Here is a 19,278-nt window from a genome sequence, read left to right as displayed (position 1 = left end):
CTACTACAAAAATTATTGTTTGTTTGTGTTTTTTATGTAACAACCATAAAAAAGTGATGGAGACGTATTCTACAAATAAGACTTTAATCCAAATGACAATACGACATCGAAATACTGAATTGCTTTTGATAGTCTTAAGTTTGTGACAATTTCAAAATTCTAATCTATTATATCGAATTTGGGCTTGTATGATTCTTCTTGACAGAAAGGAAGAAAAGCTAAATCAAATAATAACTCAAATTGAATCTAGAAACAACGGTCACATTCGAAATAATTTCTTTGAAGCATTTAATCATTTAATTACACCTGTTCTGAAAGTTTGTTAGTCGTCCGTGTAAAGTGTCAGCAGAAGCTGATAAGCGATTAGGAATCATTAAAGGAATCAATACCGAGTGAGGATTACGATTCAGTTTTCCAAAACACGCGACGGGGTCGAGATTACCCATGTCTATATATTCAAAGGCATACGAAAACTAAGTAGAGGAATTTTATAAACACACATTTTAAGCGTGCCACTCACTTGAATTGCTTCTTCGGCTTAATGCTCAGTTTTTATAGTTTTGCATATTTATAAAACAGATAAACATTTCAAGTACATCATACATAGTTCGTCTTTACTGGTTGACTATGCGAAGGTAAGACTCCTGAGCCTCAACTATGATACACAGCGCGCATATTGCCTTCACTCTCTTTGTTCATTGTTCTATCTTATATAATCTTATATAATAATATAAAATTCTCGTGTCACAATGTTCGTTCCCGTACTCCTCCAAAAAGGCTTGACCAATTCTCATAGGCCATAGGTCTGAGAAACTGCCAACATCTATTTTTCATACCCCTTAGTGATAAGGGTTGTCCACCCTTAACATTTTTTTTAACTAGAAATTACTTAAAATTAATTTTTATGGCAAAAAGTCGTTTGCCGGGACAGTTGATAGTGATATATAAAGATACAAAACAACCCTTTTAAAAACATAAATTAATGTCATTATAGGTGAATTGTTATTTACCAATTATATATACCTAACATATATTCAACATATATAAATTATAAATTCCCTAGCAGCAACACCGCTGTCAACTTGTTATTTTGTATTGATATTTTTGATATGTATCCTGTGGGTGCTTAACTTACATTATCGCATATATATATGTACTAACTATATAAATAACATACATACTTACATACATACTCACATATATATATTATTTTATTTCCTCCGTACTAGGTTTTACTGAAAATCAGCGCATTGTGTAACTTCATTATATACATGCATATGCTGGAAACCCTTTTGGGTTTCCACTCAGCATATTATTATACCTTAAACGCGTCTACGACTTAACGATACTTGGTCCACGTAGACAGTATAGCTTTTCTCTACTTACCTATGTTGGTCCGAGTCCGAGTCTTAGGTCCGGGTTAGTGTAACTAATGCCAAGTTTCCCGCGGAAATATCGAAAGTCTATCAATAGGATTTCGATAGACGAATAATAATATCGATAGTTGACTTCGATTAAGTACAAAAACTAGATACACAATCCCCAACAAAAAAGTGTTTTCACCAAATTCCCGCCGTATTAGGTTTCCTTTTTATTCAGTAGCAAAGAATTCGTTCGCTCCCAGTGTAAAGATGCCGCAGTGCTTAGTAACAAAATGTAAAAATACAACTTCACTATTGATAGTATCGATAGCTGGTTGCAATCGTAAGCAGCAATAGTATTGATAGTATCGAAGCTATCGATAGACTATCTATAGTGGACTATCCATTGGCAATGTTAGTTCATTTAGTATAGTATTTTTTTATTTACCTGCGACATGTATGAAATTAACAAACCAATGAAGGACCATCATATGGAAATACCGTCATTGTTCAACTTGACTCAGAAACAACAATGGTATATCTCTCTTTCTCACAACAGTGAGGGGAGTACGGGAGAAAAAACATTTGCACTCTTTTATAAGCACCCTCTACATTGGCTTCGATGTACTTTTGCTTTTTTCAATTGGGCACAAATCATCACTTCCGGGCACGGTACATTACTAATTGCAGCCCTTTGGGAGTTTGATTTATTACATAAAAAGTAACCTTAATTTGAACTCGGGTATTTAACTTCATCCACTAGCGTTATAGCTATAATCTGAATCATTGGGTATTAAATATATTTGATTTCCAAACACTTTTTATCAGATTAACAGGTGATAGATAAAATATTGTTGGATCTTATATTATAGCCAAGATAGTTAGGATTCCCGATCACTGACGTATTAAATTTATGGTGTGAACCAAATCACTGACGTATTAAACTTTATGGTGTGGCGTGTCGTTTATATTTCGAAAATGAAGAATGATGTCTGCGTGCGCAAGACCCCGCTTCTTCTACAATAGTTACAACTGTGAAAGGAAATAAACAAACCTTACTCACTCATCCATCGATAAAATTTTATCAACTAAATGAACAAGTGAAAATCTCTAGTCCGCCATGTTTGTATCCGGGTTTGTTTATTTAGGTATGCAGGAAAAGTACATGCATAGGGATAGTTCTTCGGAGGCTATGATGTTTAATAATCTTTGAAATACTTTGAATATATTTATCTAACCTATAAAAAAATATTGTATAAGTTTAGGTTCATAGGGAAAATCAAATATTTTAATTAAAACAGTGGTCTATAACTAATTATTTACTTACTAGGTATGATTTTCAGATTCCACAAGTGTGTGAACAGATTTCATAAATTGGTGTCTATATCTAAAACCAAAGAGATGAATCTTAATAAGTGTTATTTTAGATATGTACAAGAAGAAGAGAGAATTGATATATCTTTTTTATATAAAATTAAAGATTCTGTTAGACAATTCAATTTTAGTAGAAAACCAACAGAGACACTGGAAACTCTATTAAATAGAATTGGGACGAACATTAATAAAGCAATAAAAAAGGGAAACAAAAAGAATAGTGACAATAATTACGATTTAGAAATTATGATGCTAGATGCTAAGGACAACGCTATAGCATCTAATTCTACATGTAAGGATTTGTTTTCTACCCAAACTCCAATTAAAATAAAAATTCATAACAACATTTATGAAGCAGTTTTCAATGTACCTTGGGTAGTTAGTTTAAATTTACCACTAAGTATTCTGGCTGGGTTTCCGGTTTATCCTGAACAATTTGTGCTTCAGTATGCTGAGAAAAGTCAAAGTAAATATGAATGGTTCAAGGGACTCTCAATTAATGAAAAAGGCAATGAAATTATTGAAAGTCATATAAAATGGGAACTGGTTGGAGAAGGCTTTACTTATTCACCAACAAATGATGATGTAGGAAGGAAGCTTAAAGTGGAATGCACACCAAGTAAGTAAACAAGGTTTAAAATAGCCTGTTCAACAACAAATTGGAGGTTCTTAGCCTTGTACAATTTATTTTCACTGCACTTCAAACATGAACTTTGAATTCACATCTATCAGTTTTTAATGTCTATAGATTGTAAGCACATTATTTGTTGAACAATTTTGTGAAGATGAAATATTAATATTAATTTTTATCACACATCAAATGATGATATAAGATAGATACACAAGGATAGGAACAATTACAAGTTGTCGATCCCAGCACATCGGCTGGCTAAGGTAGGGAAATCATTTCTGATTAATTGTATAAGATTTTAAAATTTGTTCCGCCGCTTCTTCTACACATGCGCTTTGGAAGCGGTAGTAGTTATAATTAGATTTAAGTTATGTGACGTCAATAAGTGATACCTTGTATCCAATTTTGAAAATAAATCTATTCTATTCTATTCTATATAAGTAGAGAATAGATGAAAGTATTTGGGAGATTTTGTTTAGTTTTCATGTACCTACTCCCAAATTGGGAAAATGAATTTCTTTTTCTGAAAATGTTGCAGTAATCTGTGAATCAAATAAAATAATACATACATACATTAATAAAATCATGCCTCTTTCCCAGAGGGCAGAGACTACATCTCACTTGCCACAATCTATGCATACTTCCTCCGCTTCATCTACATTCATAACTCTCTTCATGCAAGCTTGGCAGTTTTGGATACTCTTGACCTGGACCTTTGCCAAGACATCTTAATTTAATTAAGATATGTTTCTCTAGGCCTTCCCACTCCAGCTTTCCCACCACACTCTCCTTGTTTATTTGCGTAGTCAACTTGCTTTCATTCATCCTCTCCACAGGACCAAACCATCTAAACAAACCTTTTTCTATTCTTGTTACTGCATCTTGCACATCACAACATACCCTTATCACCCTGTTCTTTATCTGGTCACTCAATGTCACACTGATCATACTTCTTAATGATCTCATTTACACTTTATTTATTCTGCTTTCTTGTTCTTTTGCCACACCCAACTTTGTCACTGTCACTCCCATACATTAATGTTGGGATCAACACGCCTCTATGCACAGCCAGCCCAGGCAGGCCAGAGCCTTATTGGAGTGTTGCTGTCTGCTTGTAAAGGCATGATGCAAAGCTCTGTTCACAATGTTCCCCATGTTCACTCTCCTTTCAATATCAATATAATTATGTCATAAAATTTATAATGTATGTTTACATATACACAAAAATGAGTTACTGCTACCTTTCCATTGGTGCATATTGGGGTGCTCAATCAATGAGATTCCTAGTTTCTCTGCCCTGCATCTAAGGACAGACAGCCTTACAGTCTGAAACCAAATTAACATGTAATCTTAAATCAATTCATTAACTTTTTCCCTTTAGGCAATGGCGAAATCAGTGGACCCACAATTGCTGCAATTTCTAAGAATTTAGTTGAAGCTGGTCCTGGTATTTGTCCCTTTGAAACAAGGCACAAATATACATCAACACAGCTGAAAGATAAAAGGTAAATTGACCATGAACATAGCTTATTTGCCAATAACATAGCTTAATTACAGTTTTGTGTTTTATTTAAAACACCAAATTGTTATGTATAGAAATATTAGTGAAGTCATTTAACAATAGTGCACTATTTCTGTACTAATAGCATTAGAATGCTAATTTTTTTTTTGTGTATTGTTACTATTTCTATTTTTAAATTCATCAACATCCAATGGTTCTTACATAAACAGGGTAAAATAAAGTAAAATATATAAGGTAATAACAGGGTAAGATATCTAAGCAATAATTTATTTAACTATGGGAACAATAACAAATTAATGATTTTTTTATATTTACAGTTTTCGCTGTGTCAGCTACAATATTCTAGCTGATTTGTATTGTGATTCTGACTTTACAAGAAGTGTGTTGCATCCTTATTGTCCTCCATATGCTCTGCACATTGACTACAGGAAGCAATTAATTATAAAGGAGTTGTTAGGTATGATTTATGTTACAATCTTGTTTTGCTAAATTAAGAATTTGGTAACACAGCTTTAACGGTAACAAATAGCCATCTATAAGATTCCTTATTAGTATCCTAAACCTCATTTGCACACCACAGAACTGCTGAGAAATTTGATGATTTTGTCTAAGTTTTGTTTGTATGAACAACAAAAACATTTTGATTAATGCACTGCTCTTGTTTTATAATAAAATGATTAATTCTGAATTTATGTAACAGATAGTCTGCTTGAGGAATATAAAATGTAATTTCAATAAAAACCAGCCAAGTGTATAGCCTACAATTATTACTTAAATATCTTAAATTTTACATTCACGTTTAGGGAGGGGTAGGAAGAGATCTTTCCACTTGCCACGATTTCTGCATACTTCTTTCGATTCATCCACATTCATAACTCTCTTCATGCTAGGTCGGCGGTTTCGGGTGACCTGACCTTTTGCCAGGACATCCTTAATAATTTTACTTTATGATCAATGTACGTTCGTCTAGGCCTTACCATCCACATTTTCATTTTATATTTGCTTAGTCAACCTGCTTTCATTCATCGTCTCCATATGACCAAACCATTTTAGCATACCCTTTCCTTCACATCAAAACATTCCCTTATCACGCCTTTTCTTACCCTGTCACACAGTTTCACACCGATCGATTTATTAATATCGACCTAAAAATTGCTATAAGTATAATAAAGTTTGTTGTGTGGTAGCCCACCTTTTGAAAGACAATATAAGTGACATTCTGTGTTTAGGGACCCCCTTAATATATATTTTTTGCTTTTTGATATTGGTTGTTATAGCAGCAACGGAAATACATAATTTGTAAAAAAATCAGCTGTCTAGCTATCAAGGTTTATGAGATACATACAGCATGGTGACAGACAGACATACTGTCGAGGCTTAGTAATAGAGTCCCGTTTACCTTTTAGGTACAGAATACCCTAAAAACAATATTCCATTATTTCAGGTTACAATGCAGATATAATTTGTCTACAGGAAGTGGATAGGAAAATATTTAACCACTGTCTTAGTCCACTTTTAGAGTGTCATGGTTTCAAAGGACGGTTCTACAGAAAGGGAAAGGAAGTGGCCGAGGGATTAGCTTGTTACTATAATGCAGAAAGATTTGAGTAAGAATATTTTGAGATTATAGTATAGGTATGGTCACTATGGTCATAATAATAACGGAGTCCTGTTTTAACTAACAATAATCATATTATTTAGGTACCATTTTTTAATCCAGGCAATGTGCATCCATCCACGTTTTAGATTCAGGATCTATATTTGTAACTTGACGTCCGTATTTTTGTAACTATTGAAAACAAGTAATGTTCTTCTGACACAATGTTCTGAAGTAATGTTCTTAAGAGTTCATTTTCATATTTTTTTTTAAACTCTGCTCTGTGAATTATGGTAGGTAGATCAAACAAGCATTATTATCAACTTATCAAAGGAGAAAGTGCCGTGTGGTTCCCGGCACCAATAGGAAATATAATAGAACCATTCCATCTCTTACCCATTGATGCCGACTAAAGGATAGACTTATAAACGAGAGATTCTTTTTTTATGCGATGGGCTAGCAACCTGTCACTATCTGAATCTCAATTCTATCAAGTAATCATATTTTAATTGGGAGAAGGTAGATCATATTCGTCACGAAGCCACGATCACCTTGTATCGGAAAAATACTGTTTTATTATATGTATTGAATTGATTAATATTTTCACAGGTTTATTGAAGAGGAAAAAATTGTATTATCAGAAGCAATCAAAAGTAAATCATGTTTGCAACCAATTTGGGAAAAAATAAAAGACAATGGCCCTCTTATCGAGAGATTATTAAATAGATCCACGGTGGCTAGTGTGACGTTCTTTAAATCACTTGAAAATCCTGATGAAATACTACTTGTTGGTAATACGCATTTGTATTTTCATCCTGATGCCGATCACATAAGACTTATACAAGGCGGAATTTGTATTTACTGGCTGGCAGATGTTCGCAATAGTTTATTAAGACAGGTAAGAGAATTTAAGAAGTGAATGTATTATTTATTTGAATACATTTTCATTTGGTCGTTCGTCATAATTTATATCTACCTATTAAATTAACAATCTGTAAAAAACTAATTGGGACACATTTTAGTTTCCAGGTAAAAGGATCTCTCTAATTTTATGCGGTGATTTCAATAGTGTCCCTACTTGCGGAATATTTCAATTGTATACCGCAGGAGAGGCACCAAGTTCTCTACCGGATTGGAAATCAAGTAAGTTTTTTTTATTTTTGTAATTACTAGCTGTTGCTCGCAACGCGTCGTACATGTAAACCTAAAAGTGTATACATTTCCATGATATATAACAATGCAATTTTAGACGATTATAAGATCTAATATAAGAGATTATAAAAAAAAAAGCGCCAGAAAACTAGTTTCTTTTGCTGACTTATTTTGAAGTAATAAAGAATGTTTATTAATAAGGATTATCCTTATTAATTAACATTCTTTATTACTTACATATTTACAACACATAAAAAAATTAAACGTAATGTTTCTATTACTTGAGACACCTTTGCTATATCATTAATGGTTACTGGGATGTTTAGTGACATTTGTGTTTGTTATAGATGAAAAGGAAGCTGTTCAAGATTTATGCCTAACGCAAGAGATACCTTTGAGTAGTGCTTGCGGGACTCCACCGTTTACTAACTTCACTGCTGGTTTTGCGGATTGCTTAGATTACATATTCTACGACAAGTCAACATTGGAAGTGCAGCAGGTATTTCAGAACCGTACGCACGCATTGGGACAAGGATTTTTCGTGCTAGTCATGATCTTCCAAATCGGAGTTCTTACCTATTTAATGATGATTTCATTAAAGACCTATTGTCTTTATTGTTCCAGGTTGTACCATTTCCCAGTGAAGAAGAATTGAGAGCAAATATAGCTTTACCAAGCGTAGTGTTCCCATCAGATCATATAGCCTTGATATCAGATTTACGATTTGTATAAAAAATAAATACTTAGCATAAATAATTTTAAAATTAAGTTTTTTGCGTTAGACATCAAATTAAAAAAAAATCAAAATTTTTATTCATTATTATGGGATTCTTCATATCGCTTAATAATTGTGAAATCTTTTGGTTTCACATTCGTTGACGTCAAATAAATTACTTAAAACTAAGTTTACTGCCGCTTTATAGGCGTCAGTGCAAAAAAAGCGGTAACAAACTGCACTGCAGCATTTCTTCAACAACGTCAATTTCACAAGTATATAACATCACACATTTACCCCCATCAATCTTCTCTTCCCTCTTCTCATTACCCTTTTTATACATTTCTAGATGGGATCATGTTACAGTAAAATTAAAACTTTAGTGATATACTCATTTATTTTGCTATAAAATGATTTATTTCCCACCACCACTTCTTAAATTATGTTTTAGAAAACCAACATTCCTTAGATATCGAACAATAAAAGGGGTAGCTGTTAATGTTATTGCTATCCTGACTGGAGCCAACAATTTGTGTACCGCATAAGCTGCGACGAAAGTTCCCGCATTTGATGATACTACTTTTGACACCGTGCCTTCACCAATATTGAAATATTTCAGCAATGCTACAATGTCGACACCACTGTAACAAAAAACACATAGACAATATAAATCTAGCTAATATATCCGTCAGGATATTATACTCTTGATCTCGGAAGTGTATTGATATCTCGGATTCACGACATTTTCATGAAGCTTCGTCATGTTTTTGATATCATTCACCGTTGGGCGCTCACGACTGTATTACACAAGTTTCAAAACCCAGGGCCACCATGTATGTTGTATCAACTGGATGAAATATATAAATTAGTCATATTCAATGGGAAAAATAGTGATTTTTTTTAAATCCAAAAAATATGATGGAGTTTAACACAAGCTGAAACAAAAGTTTAAATTCCCCAACTGTAGAAATACATTAATAGATTTATTGTACATAAGCTTAGTTAATTGCACCTGTAGGTATATATTATGTTAGTGATGATTTGAATCTAGAATACATGATAGGTACCTATAGCAAAATAATAAAAGAAAAATTATTCTCTAATTTGGACTCAAACAATGTTCTTGGCATTTCAGAATAAACTTTTTGATGAATTATAATTGTGGCTAGCAACCTGTGTCAACAATGCTTGTTGAGATGGCCCACAGTTGTGGAAGAATGATGGTGGTGTTTGTATGCAACTGCTGTTGTGTTTAGTTGTGCTATTAGGAAAACATAACTGGGATGGCACAACTAGTTGTACATATCAGTTGCTCTATGAGGAAAATGTGACACTATGTTTAAGTATATATAAGTGGACACTTAGGTGGGTAAATTCATGATTTTTTTGGAAAGCATTGGCACAAAGTGAAACATACTTCTTAGTCCATAACTGTGTTAATTATCTTTTTTCCTAAATCCTATTTTGCAGAAGTAACACCAATTGCTTTATAATCAGAATAGAAATAGATATTAACAAAAGCTGTATAAACACATACCTAGAGATGAGGAGGTAACATCCCCCTAAAGACAGGATTGATATGGAGACATGGAATACAATCACTGTTGAGCCATATTCTTTAACGGCCTTTTTCAACTTCTCTTTGGCACTCATGGGGGGATCCACCTTTGAACTCATGTCTCTTGTTGAAAATGTTATAACTATGCTTTGGAAAATTCAAAACAATTAACATTAAAACTTTTTCTTGAAACAATTCATAAAATGGAGGTGAAATGCATAAAGGTTATGGGCTAGATTAATTTTTAATGATAATGCAGTGCAACCAATCACCTTATTTTGTTAAAACATTAATACAACTCCAACTTAAAGCATTAATGGGTATTTTATACAAAATATTAAGTTATACCTGTGCTGGTTGTTTTGTTTCTATATTGATTTCTCAAAGTCAAATAATGAGCACTGTGTAAATGATCTGACAAGTATTTATGTCCTTGTCCCCATTGTGAGCCTGGCATGCCAAGATGAGTGTGATTTCCACTAAAAGGACTTGGGACATTGCTCTGCATCGAAGAAGACAGACTCAAAGCACCACGACAATCATATTTATTTACATATGGATCTGGTTGACTTGTTATATCTATCTTCGGAAGATGTTGTATTTTTTCATAATGATATTTTATCACAGGTCCCGATATATCTCTGTCACGTTGTGGTGAAAATCTACTCATTTCAGTGGCATTTATATCAACGACATTTGTCGGTAGTTTCAGAGCTGGTAAGGGAAATTTAAGAACAGATGTCGCAGTAAGACTTTTATTAATACCGCAACTGGCTGCAAAAAAATTAAACTAATAAGATTTATTTGGAACTTCTTTACTTAAGTAGGTAGTAATGAACAAAGAAAATAGGCGAAAGGTAAAAACATAGCATTATTACCTTTAATTGAAAGTACATACTGATAGTTATTTGCGTTTAGTTGTATTAATATACTTACCAAATAATGTGTTTGAATTTAATAGATAGCAACTATTTTTAGAATAAACTTTATGCATCTTGTAAGTGTTCAGTAAGGCAATAAATTCTTTGTTAAAAACTGACAACGACGATGTCCTACAACGTACAAACTGGGAGAACAATAGTAGAGACAAAAACACCTGTGACGGTATAAGTACCTATTGCCTTTTGTTTGAGTTTTGCTAACATCAAATCAAGATTTTTACCTAGGTAGGTAGGTAGGTACTTAGATAATGTAACTTGTATTGTAATGTAGTGTCATGTCAGGTATAAAAGGATTTACGACATGACGTCATTGGCTCGTATTGAATTGACAGATAAAAAAACAGATAATCATAAATATAAAATTCTCCCGTCACAATGTTCGTTCCCGTACTCCTCCGAAACGGCTTGACCGATTCTCATGAAATTTCGTGAGCATATTGAGTAGGTCTGAGAATCGGCCAACATCTTTTTTTCATACCCCTTAGTGATAAGGGCTGTCCACCCATATTTTTTTTTAACTAGAAATTCGTTTAAAATTATTTATATGGCAAAACAACGCTTGCTGGGACAGCTACTTTATAATCTATGAGTTTTTTATATCTCAATAAATCAATCAATAGGTCACTGTCGGTACCTAGTTTTAAAAACGATACCTGGGAAAGTGAATCATTTCGAGTATTTTGTAGTATATGGAAGAGAGATGATAGAAACAATATGCCTAGTCAACTGAGAGGAAGTAGAACTTTTATGTGTCACCACATGATTTTAAAAATATGTATCGATAGTGACCTGACGATTGGCTATGGATGCATCCCTATTGCTGTCAATGAGAATTTTCAGTGACATTTAAAAACAATAGAATAAACAGAGTTGCCAACTCAGATTTTGAAAAGGTCGTAGGCCAGATTAGAAAATTACGTAGACATAGTAAAATTGCCATATGAGAAATACGTAGATTCTACGTACTTTTTTCTGCTTGAAATAAAGACGTGAATAAAACGACAATTCATAAGACCCTAAAAGTTGCAAACAGTCAGAAGATAGATAAAACTGGTTAAAGATATCTCCGCTAACAAAAATACATTCATACATACATAAAATCACGCCTCTTTCCCGGAGGGGTAGGCAGAGACCACCTCTTTCCACTTGCCACGATCTCTGCATATTTCCTTCGCTTCATCCACATTCATAACTCTCTTCATGCAAGCAAAAAAAAAAAATAGTAATAAATAAATAAACATTCCAGTAACAAGTCAAGTTTCACATTATCTACATTCTACATATGAAACCACCACTTACAGATAATTTAAAAAAGTTTGCTACTTCATGGTCATCGATTTATTTAAATTATACAATTTTATATCATTTTCGGATTAATTAAATTTATACATATATTTACTAAAAAGTGTAATGTGTTCCTGCATAGACTCGCGATTTATTTTTAAGCTACTTTTCGTGAAAAGTATTCTGTTTCTTATGTTCGTCATTTGCGTTATTATGTCCGTTACGGAACGTTTATTAACTTTTTTTCGCGAAAGTACCGGAATTAATTCAGTCTTACGACGAGATATGTTATTTTGCAATTGAATAATTTTGATAGAAAATACGTAGATTTTGGGACTAAAGTTTGTTGGTTTGCGTGAAAGGCTTAAAATACGTAGATCTAGAGGCCCAGAAGACTTGTAAGGATTGTGGCCTCCTTCCTGAACGAGCGGAAGATCAGGATGGCGGTCGAAGACGCCGTTTCCTCGGAAAAACCCGTCCGAGCTGGCGTTCCTCAGGGCAGCTGCCTGAGCCCGGCCTGCTACGCTGCGTACACCGACGATATCCCGGTCGCTGATGGAGCCAAGCTGGCTCTATACGCCGACGACGCGGCGTACTTCGCGAAGTCCATGAACGCGAAGCACGCCGCCAAGAAACTCCAAAAGGCACTTGACGCCCTGCCAGATTGGCTCCAGAAGTGGAGACTGTCGGTGAACGTGGCGAAAACGCAGGCCATTATCTCCGGGAACGCCGCCCCACCGCCGCCGCTGAAGCTCTTCGGGAAGGACGTGGCGTGGCAGCCACACGTCACCTACCTCGGGGTCAAGATCGACCGTGGACTTCGCCTGAAGACCCACGTCGATTCAGTGGTGCAAACTGTGAAGATGGCCAGGGGAAGACTGCGTCCAGTCCTCTCCTCCAGCCTCCCGCTGAAGACGAAGCTCGGGATCTACAAGACCTACGTTAGATCCCGCCTCACGTACGCAGCCCGGCGTGGTACGCCTATGTCGCGGAGACAAACAGGCGACGTCTCCGCGCTCAAGAGAACCAATGTCTCCGCGACATCGTCGGGGCCCCACGGTACGTGAGGAACGCGACGATCCAGCGGGACCTTAAATGGGAGGGCCTGGACGCGTTCATCTCGCGTCTGGCCGGTGACATGTTCGGCAGGGCGGACAGGTCGGCGCACCCGCACCTCGTGGGTATCGCGCCACTTCACGCTCGCCCGCCGGACCGAAGACACTGGCCATCGCCGAGAGAAGCCATCGTCACAGCGAACACCACTGCAGGCGCCGCACCCGCGGCGCCCGTTGACCCCGCAGGAAGAGGAAGACCTCATTAGTGGCCGCCACGGCCACGCTCGCGACCTGCCTGCCGTTGCAGGCAGCGAAGACAGTCGCTGAAGGGGGCCACAAGCCCTGAACAGCTGCCCCACATTTCCGCCTAACGGCGGAAATGCAGGAAGACCCACGACCGACGTAGATCTACGTAAAAAGACGTAGAGTTGGCAACGCTGAGAATAAACAAGTGAAGTGTCAATTACAAGTCAAGTTGTATTTACGAATACGATGAGTCCTTTAATTTCGCTTTTCACAATACATGGGCTATCAATGATTAATGTAAGAGTATTTGTGTTTTTTTAAATTAGATATTTTGCAAAAAATATATGGCAATTGACATCCTTGACATTGACGATCTAACGACTTTTTTTTTAATTTTCCTTCTGAAAAATTCTCGTTTATGATTTGCACTCCTACACACAAACTAAATAGAGATAGGTACCACTATGTATGCTCCTACTCTAAAATACATGTGTGTGTGTCAGAATCGCGGGTGTACCTCACGGATGTAAATATCTGTTTTGGATTAAAAACGTACCTGATGTGTACCTCAGTGTACCTATCCTAAAAATCTGTGTTGGTACCTCCTTCTATGTAAAGATTTTTAAATAAAATAGGTACCTACACCCGCCATCCTGACGTCAGGACTGCGGGTGTACTTCTAGTTAGCATATGTAGGTAAGTAAACTGTATATTAAATAAATAAAAAATATTAAGGGTACAGAGAAAATGAAAAAAAAAGTTTTTTTTCTTTGACGTCGTTTTTATTTTATAAAAATAACTACAGTATAAATAACTAAAAATAAATTAATTCTAACAGGTGTCATTAATATAATTTATTTTATGTAATTAATACTGCAGTTATTTTTAAGTAATAAAAACCGGCAAGGCAAGGTTAGTCAAGATAGAACCCTTAAGGTTGCGTGTTGCATCCGCTCGCGGGTTTGCATTGCTCGCATTGCTCAAAGGCAAAGTCCAAGGCCGAGGTTCGTCCCACCTGGGAGCCCCTTCCGCGCTTTTGCCCAAAAAGCTGTTGGAGGAGCGTCAAGCCCTCGCCTAAAACTGTCCCGCTGTAAAAGTTAATGCCCCTCAGGCAAACTATGTTCACATAATCCATAAAAAAATGCCAGTGAAGGTAGTTGAACAATCAAGTCATTAGAACAATTCAGTATTATTCCGTACACAAAGAAAACTAGCGAAAGTTTTCTTTGTGTACGGAATAATACTGAATAAATCACAATTAAAGAGGAAACTGTGCCAACGATTTATTTAGAACCACTCGTCGTTTACTATCAATTTATTACATGAAAAAGATAAAATGCCTAATATTTAATATCTAAACTTACGAAATTAAAAAGAAATCGTATGACGATTATCAAGGGTGAAACATCGATTCTTTGGATCGATTCAGTACTGCAAATCATTGAAAAAACGATTTCTTGGGCTTGAAAAATCGATCCTTTGATCTCAGATCGCCATCTTAGACATACATAATTGAGTTTCAAATAGTGATAGGTTGCTTAAAGCAGCAGCAGACTGGCCTAGAGAAGATCTTTCTTTGGTGGCAGTCGAGCTCGAAACATCGAGGTCGAAGATGTGACCACACCAGCATTACAAAAATGGTTTCTTGAGAGGTTGACAGAATTTGAAGAAAACAGGAGAGGGCACTGGTATAAAAGGAGTGCCAAGTTCATAAGTTGCCAAGTCAAGAATTCCAGGAATAAATAATTAGACACGATATAAAGAGTCCTCTCTCCTGGGCATAAGAAATGACAAAACTTCCTCTTATTCCGCCTGGCGCTCGATTGCATCCTCACCCCTCTGAAGAGGAGCCCGGGGTGTGCCTTTCTGGATTGAAGGATCCTGGATTGGGTGTGTCAGGTTTTTACATGAAGGGACTCCCATGTCACCTCCGCAACCTTTGCAGGTAAACCTAATCTGTATTGGATTGATCGTGGTTACACAGGTTGTGCAGGTTTCCTCACGATGTTTTCCCTCAACGTAAGAGCATCGGCTAGTATTTAAAACTAATATTAACATACATTAATATACACTATTGTACATTACTCCAAATAAGAGGTGGGATTTGAACCTGTGCCCCTTTTATGCACATCACGCATTTTAACCGGGCACCTTACAGATTTAACACGATCAATATTTTCACAAACATATGTATACATAAAAATATTGCTCGCGTTGAATCGGTAAGGTGTCAGCTCGTTTAATGGTATAGGATTTGCGTTAAACAACAATGCTCGTGAGCGAAGCAGCGGGCAACAGTTAGTATTAACATAATTAATGTGACATAGTTGTGTAGTGTGCGTCAACAACGAATGATAAGAGAGTCAAATGTTTATTATTTACAATATGTAATTAATCTTTATGAGGTTGATGGTACTGTGCAGCGACCGAGTGTTGTTAGATAGATAGTATTCATTGTATAAACTTACAAACGAGTGTAGTGAGCTTGATAGCGTCTTCTGTATTACACTATCCAATTTGTTTTTCTGTCGAATATGTATTGTCTTAAAGAATTATTTTTAATTAACGTGTTTATGTTGATTCTTTCTGTTCATTGTGATATCAAGTAAGTTGACTTGTGGATTTTAACAACTCACTACATACTAATTTTTATGTTTTGATTGTCTATGCAATCCCATTGGTTGTTTACCTGGTCACCAGCCAACAGATAATAGTAAGAGTTGAATCAAAGATCTAAATATAAATCATGGTTAATAATGATGTGGGCGACTTACACCACATTAGGCGTAATGGAAATGCCAAATCTACACATAAACCCGTTTATCATCATCCTCCTACCGTTAGTTCCAGATATGTCCTTACTTCTCTGTAGAGGAGCCGAGAATTCGCCTATCACTCCACTCAGAATAGCAGCAACTCGTCTTTGTGTCGCTTTCCTCAATCAATGCTTAGGGTCGTGTCTACCCCTCTTCATCACTTTTTTCGCACACTCTTTCTCCGTCTATCTTTATCTCTGGCGGTGTGGAAGGCGTTGTGGATTGTGTGGCGTAGCGGGAACAATGATTCGGGCTCGAACGCTACAAAGATATTCCATTTTAAGGGAATTGAAAGAACTTCCACGTATGCCTGGGTAAACGTGGCTCAGACGATGTGTCGGAGGTTGTATATAGGTATGCTCCAATCCGTGAAATCTTTGCTTGCGCGACTTAAGACTTTAATGGTTTTGGCTGATAGCGTCGCGTGATTGGCTGTTGTGACTTGTGGCGTAGAGATGTCGCCACAGTGGAATCCAAAATGGTACAGATCTAATCAAATTTTATCCCATCTACTTTTCCGGTGACAATGAGTCTCCATGTTGTTTGAATCTTTCCTTAAAATGTGATAGAAGTACTCTTATTCCGATACTCTACATAGGGAATCAGATGACAGTCGTAGAGAGATGTTGAGTTCACGTAGCGTAACGTAACGTTAATCTGGAAAGCTTTCCATGCAATACGGAGCATTCTTCTTCTAGAGTTCGCACCAGTTTGAATAGAAACTAACGTAAAAAAAACTTACATTTCACTACATAGGTATAAAGGCTCCAAAAGTTATGTTCTCTCTCTGTATGTACTCGATTATCTCGAAAAGCTGTTTTCGGATTATGTTCCTGTTTGAAATGTTAGAAAGAGGGTTGCTAAGAAAGGTTTGTAGATATCTATCAAACCTACCTGTGAGGAGCCAGGTAATATTATAAAAGATTTGTATTTGAGGGCGATTTCAATTTATGCGTTTCTTGTCGGACGGCTGCCGCACGCTTAGCGTGCCGCTGGAAAAAAACTCCCGAGTTCTTTTCTCTATTCAGAAGCAGTAAAAAATCTTCTTCCTCCTTTTCAAGCAAGGCACAAATTACAGAAAAATTCTTCATGTCCACGTCTACCTTGGTAGCTGCGGCAAAATCAACTGACCACCTTTCCGCAGGGATGGTAAATGCTGCGTCGTGACGCTGCGTTAGGACGCATACCGCAGCGTTGTGCGTCATGATCACCAGACCAAAGCTTAAAACACCGCTTTGGCACCGTAGCGGTCCGACACGAAACGCATACATTGAAAGCGCTCTTATTGAAAATTACTGATCCCCTATTTCCATATTTGGTTTAAAAACAGACAAAACCTTTGAGTAACAAAGTGCAAAGAGAATTTCCAGACAAAATGGACTACTTATGTAGTCTTATGTTCAATACCTCCTAGTAAATGCTAAGCATTTCTTTAGTTTCTACTTCCCTTACGAAATTCGCTATATACCTATCCCTACCCATGCTATCATTAAGTTCCGCGAATTCCGTCACGCATGCATCACGTCATTAAGAGGTTTACCCAACGTAGTCAACACATGTCTAGAAGGAACTACACATGTGTTGACTACGTGTATCCTTTGGAGTGGACAAAGCCAAGTCTCGGAAACTTCATTCGGCTGGACTTCAAGGTCTAATGAGGACGGAATTGAGTAACATCTCGAAATAAGTATCTACGTTTTTTCTTCGCTTTTAAAAAAGCAAGGAAAATTATTACTTTACCCTTTGTCACCTTTTACGTCATCGACGGGAAAGTGATGATATGGTCCTATTCTAAAGCACCGTAAACTATACGACCGTATTCCCCTAACTTCGATCTTTTAAATCTATCAAATATCATTTTCAGTTCATCAATGGCACTTGCAAACTATTTATTTGACTTCACAAAGGCGGACAACGTTGATGTATGGCAAGAGCAGTCAGATACAGTTAGAGACGTGGGAATGTCCAAAGCAGTTCTGATAATTCATCAAAACAAGGGATTCAGAAGAGCCATTTTTTTCGTTTTGTTGAATCCACAAATGAATGGCGCTGGTTTTGCTGGTATAAGAGCCTTACAAACATATGATTTAAGGAATTACACAAAATTACAAATAAGATGCAGGGGCCAGGGACAATATAACGGTTACAAAGTAGTATTGAGACATAAAGGCCTCAATGATGAACCAAATTATTCATTCGAGCAATACTTTCAGGTATGTAAACCATTTATTATTTTTATGTACGAGTATAACTTTGCAAAAGAAGAATTTCAACTAGGTCTACAACTCTAAGAGTCATCAATGGGGAAAAGTGAACAAAAAGTTCACAAATCCCCATCGATGGGGTTTTCCAATGGAGATTAGTGGAATAACCCGAAAAAAAGGAAAAAAAAATTACCCTACAATATGATTTCTCTTAAGCACTGAATTTCGATAAAATTTTGATATAGAGAGATCACATACATATTCAGACTTAATGGATTTTACAGCAAAATCTAAAAATTGACTTTGAATCACATTAAATGAATCAAAGATATGTAAATTAAATCTTTCGAGTAATTTTATCGTCATTCAATGTATACTGTTGGGAATAAGAGAAAACTAAGTATGATTTTTTTATATTTAAGAGATTCTTAAATATACCTGTATTTTCAGGCTCCAAAAGATGAATTTGCAGAGAGCAACCTTCTATTTTCGGATTTTAAAGCATACTACCGAGGAAAACGGGTAACTAACAATGAAACGTTAGATTTATCTCAAGTAACAAGTCTCGGTATTCAAATGTACGGTGGAGTATATCAACGAATAAAACAGAAAGGTCCCGCGACGTTGGAAATAGACTGGATAAGAGCAGTGTAAGTGTTACGTCTAATAACGAAGTGTGTAAAATTGTTTGTCTGCTGATAAGTTGTGAACGGAAGCAAAGTAAGAAATTGGGAATTAAATCTTTTCTTATTTTGGTTGCTCTCTATTATTTTTTACCTGAATTATGATTATTATGCGTGACAAATGCTAATATGATTTGCT

The 19,278-nt window shown here is 36.1% G+C and overlaps 3 protein-coding genes across 7 annotated transcripts; 2 read left to right on the top strand and 1 right to left on the bottom strand.

Moving 5' to 3' along the window:
- The first annotated feature begins 2,570 nt into the window (after positions 1–2,570).
- Positions 2,571–8,455, top strand: LOC106143038 (2',5'-phosphodiesterase 12). The gene is made up of 8 exons (XM_013345009.2): positions 2,571–3,354; positions 4,748–4,871; positions 5,206–5,345; positions 6,333–6,495; positions 7,095–7,383; positions 7,508–7,628; positions 7,985–8,136; positions 8,262–8,455. The coding sequence occupies exons 1-8, from the start codon at positions 2,694–2,696 to the stop codon at positions 8,367–8,369; spliced, it is 1,758 nt and encodes a 585-aa protein (XP_013200463.1). The 5' UTR covers positions 2,571–2,693; the 3' UTR covers positions 8,370–8,455.
- A 275-nt stretch (positions 8,456–8,730) lies between these two features.
- Positions 8,731–11,145, bottom strand: LOC106143032 (protein FAM210B, mitochondrial). 3 transcript variants are annotated; one of them, XM_060944997.1, is made up of 4 exons: positions 10,847–11,145; positions 10,259–10,700; positions 9,890–10,052; positions 8,731–8,993 (listed from the first exon to the last, which is right to left on the bottom strand). In XM_060944997.1, exons 2-4 carry the CDS (start codon positions 10,578–10,580, stop codon positions 8,768–8,770), a joined length of 711 nt encoding a protein of 236 aa, XP_060800980.1. In that variant the 5' UTR covers positions 10,581–10,700; positions 10,847–11,145; the 3' UTR covers positions 8,731–8,767. The 3 variants fall into 3 exon arrangements, with proteins under 3 accessions (XP_060800980.1, XP_013200455.1, XP_060800985.1); XM_013345001.2 differs by having other exon boundaries at positions 10,259–10,684; positions 10,847–11,136; XM_060945002.1 differs by lacking the exon at positions 9,890–10,052 and having other exon boundaries at positions 8,833–8,993; positions 10,259–10,684; positions 10,847–11,131.
- A 2,522-nt stretch (positions 11,146–13,667) lies between these two features.
- LOC106143036 (uncharacterized) lies at positions 13,668–19,211 on the top strand. 3 transcript variants are annotated; one of them, XM_013345005.2, is made up of 3 exons: positions 13,668–13,733; positions 18,117–18,465; positions 18,907–19,211. In XM_013345005.2, exons 2-3 carry the CDS (start codon positions 18,124–18,126, stop codon positions 19,108–19,110), a joined length of 546 nt encoding a protein of 181 aa, XP_013200459.1. In that variant the 5' UTR covers positions 13,668–13,733; positions 18,117–18,123; the 3' UTR covers positions 19,111–19,211. The 3 variants fall into 3 exon arrangements, with proteins under 3 accessions (XP_013200459.1, XP_013200458.1, XP_060801035.1); XM_013345004.2 differs by lacking the exon at positions 13,668–13,733 and adding an exon at positions 15,812–16,041; XM_060945052.1 differs by lacking the exon at positions 13,668–13,733 and adding an exon at positions 16,094–17,160.
- The last annotated feature ends 67 nt before the right edge of the window (positions 19,212–19,278 follow it).

Source organism: Amyelois transitella, chromosome 2 (assembly GCF_032362555.1).
Source record: "Amyelois transitella isolate CPQ chromosome 2, ilAmyTran1.1, whole genome shotgun sequence".
In the NCBI taxonomy this organism is placed as follows: domain Eukaryota; kingdom Metazoa; phylum Arthropoda; class Insecta; order Lepidoptera; family Pyralidae; genus Amyelois; species Amyelois transitella.
The sequence above is the reverse complement of the archived record's forward strand: the minus strand, read 5'-3'. Positions and strand labels throughout refer to the sequence as shown.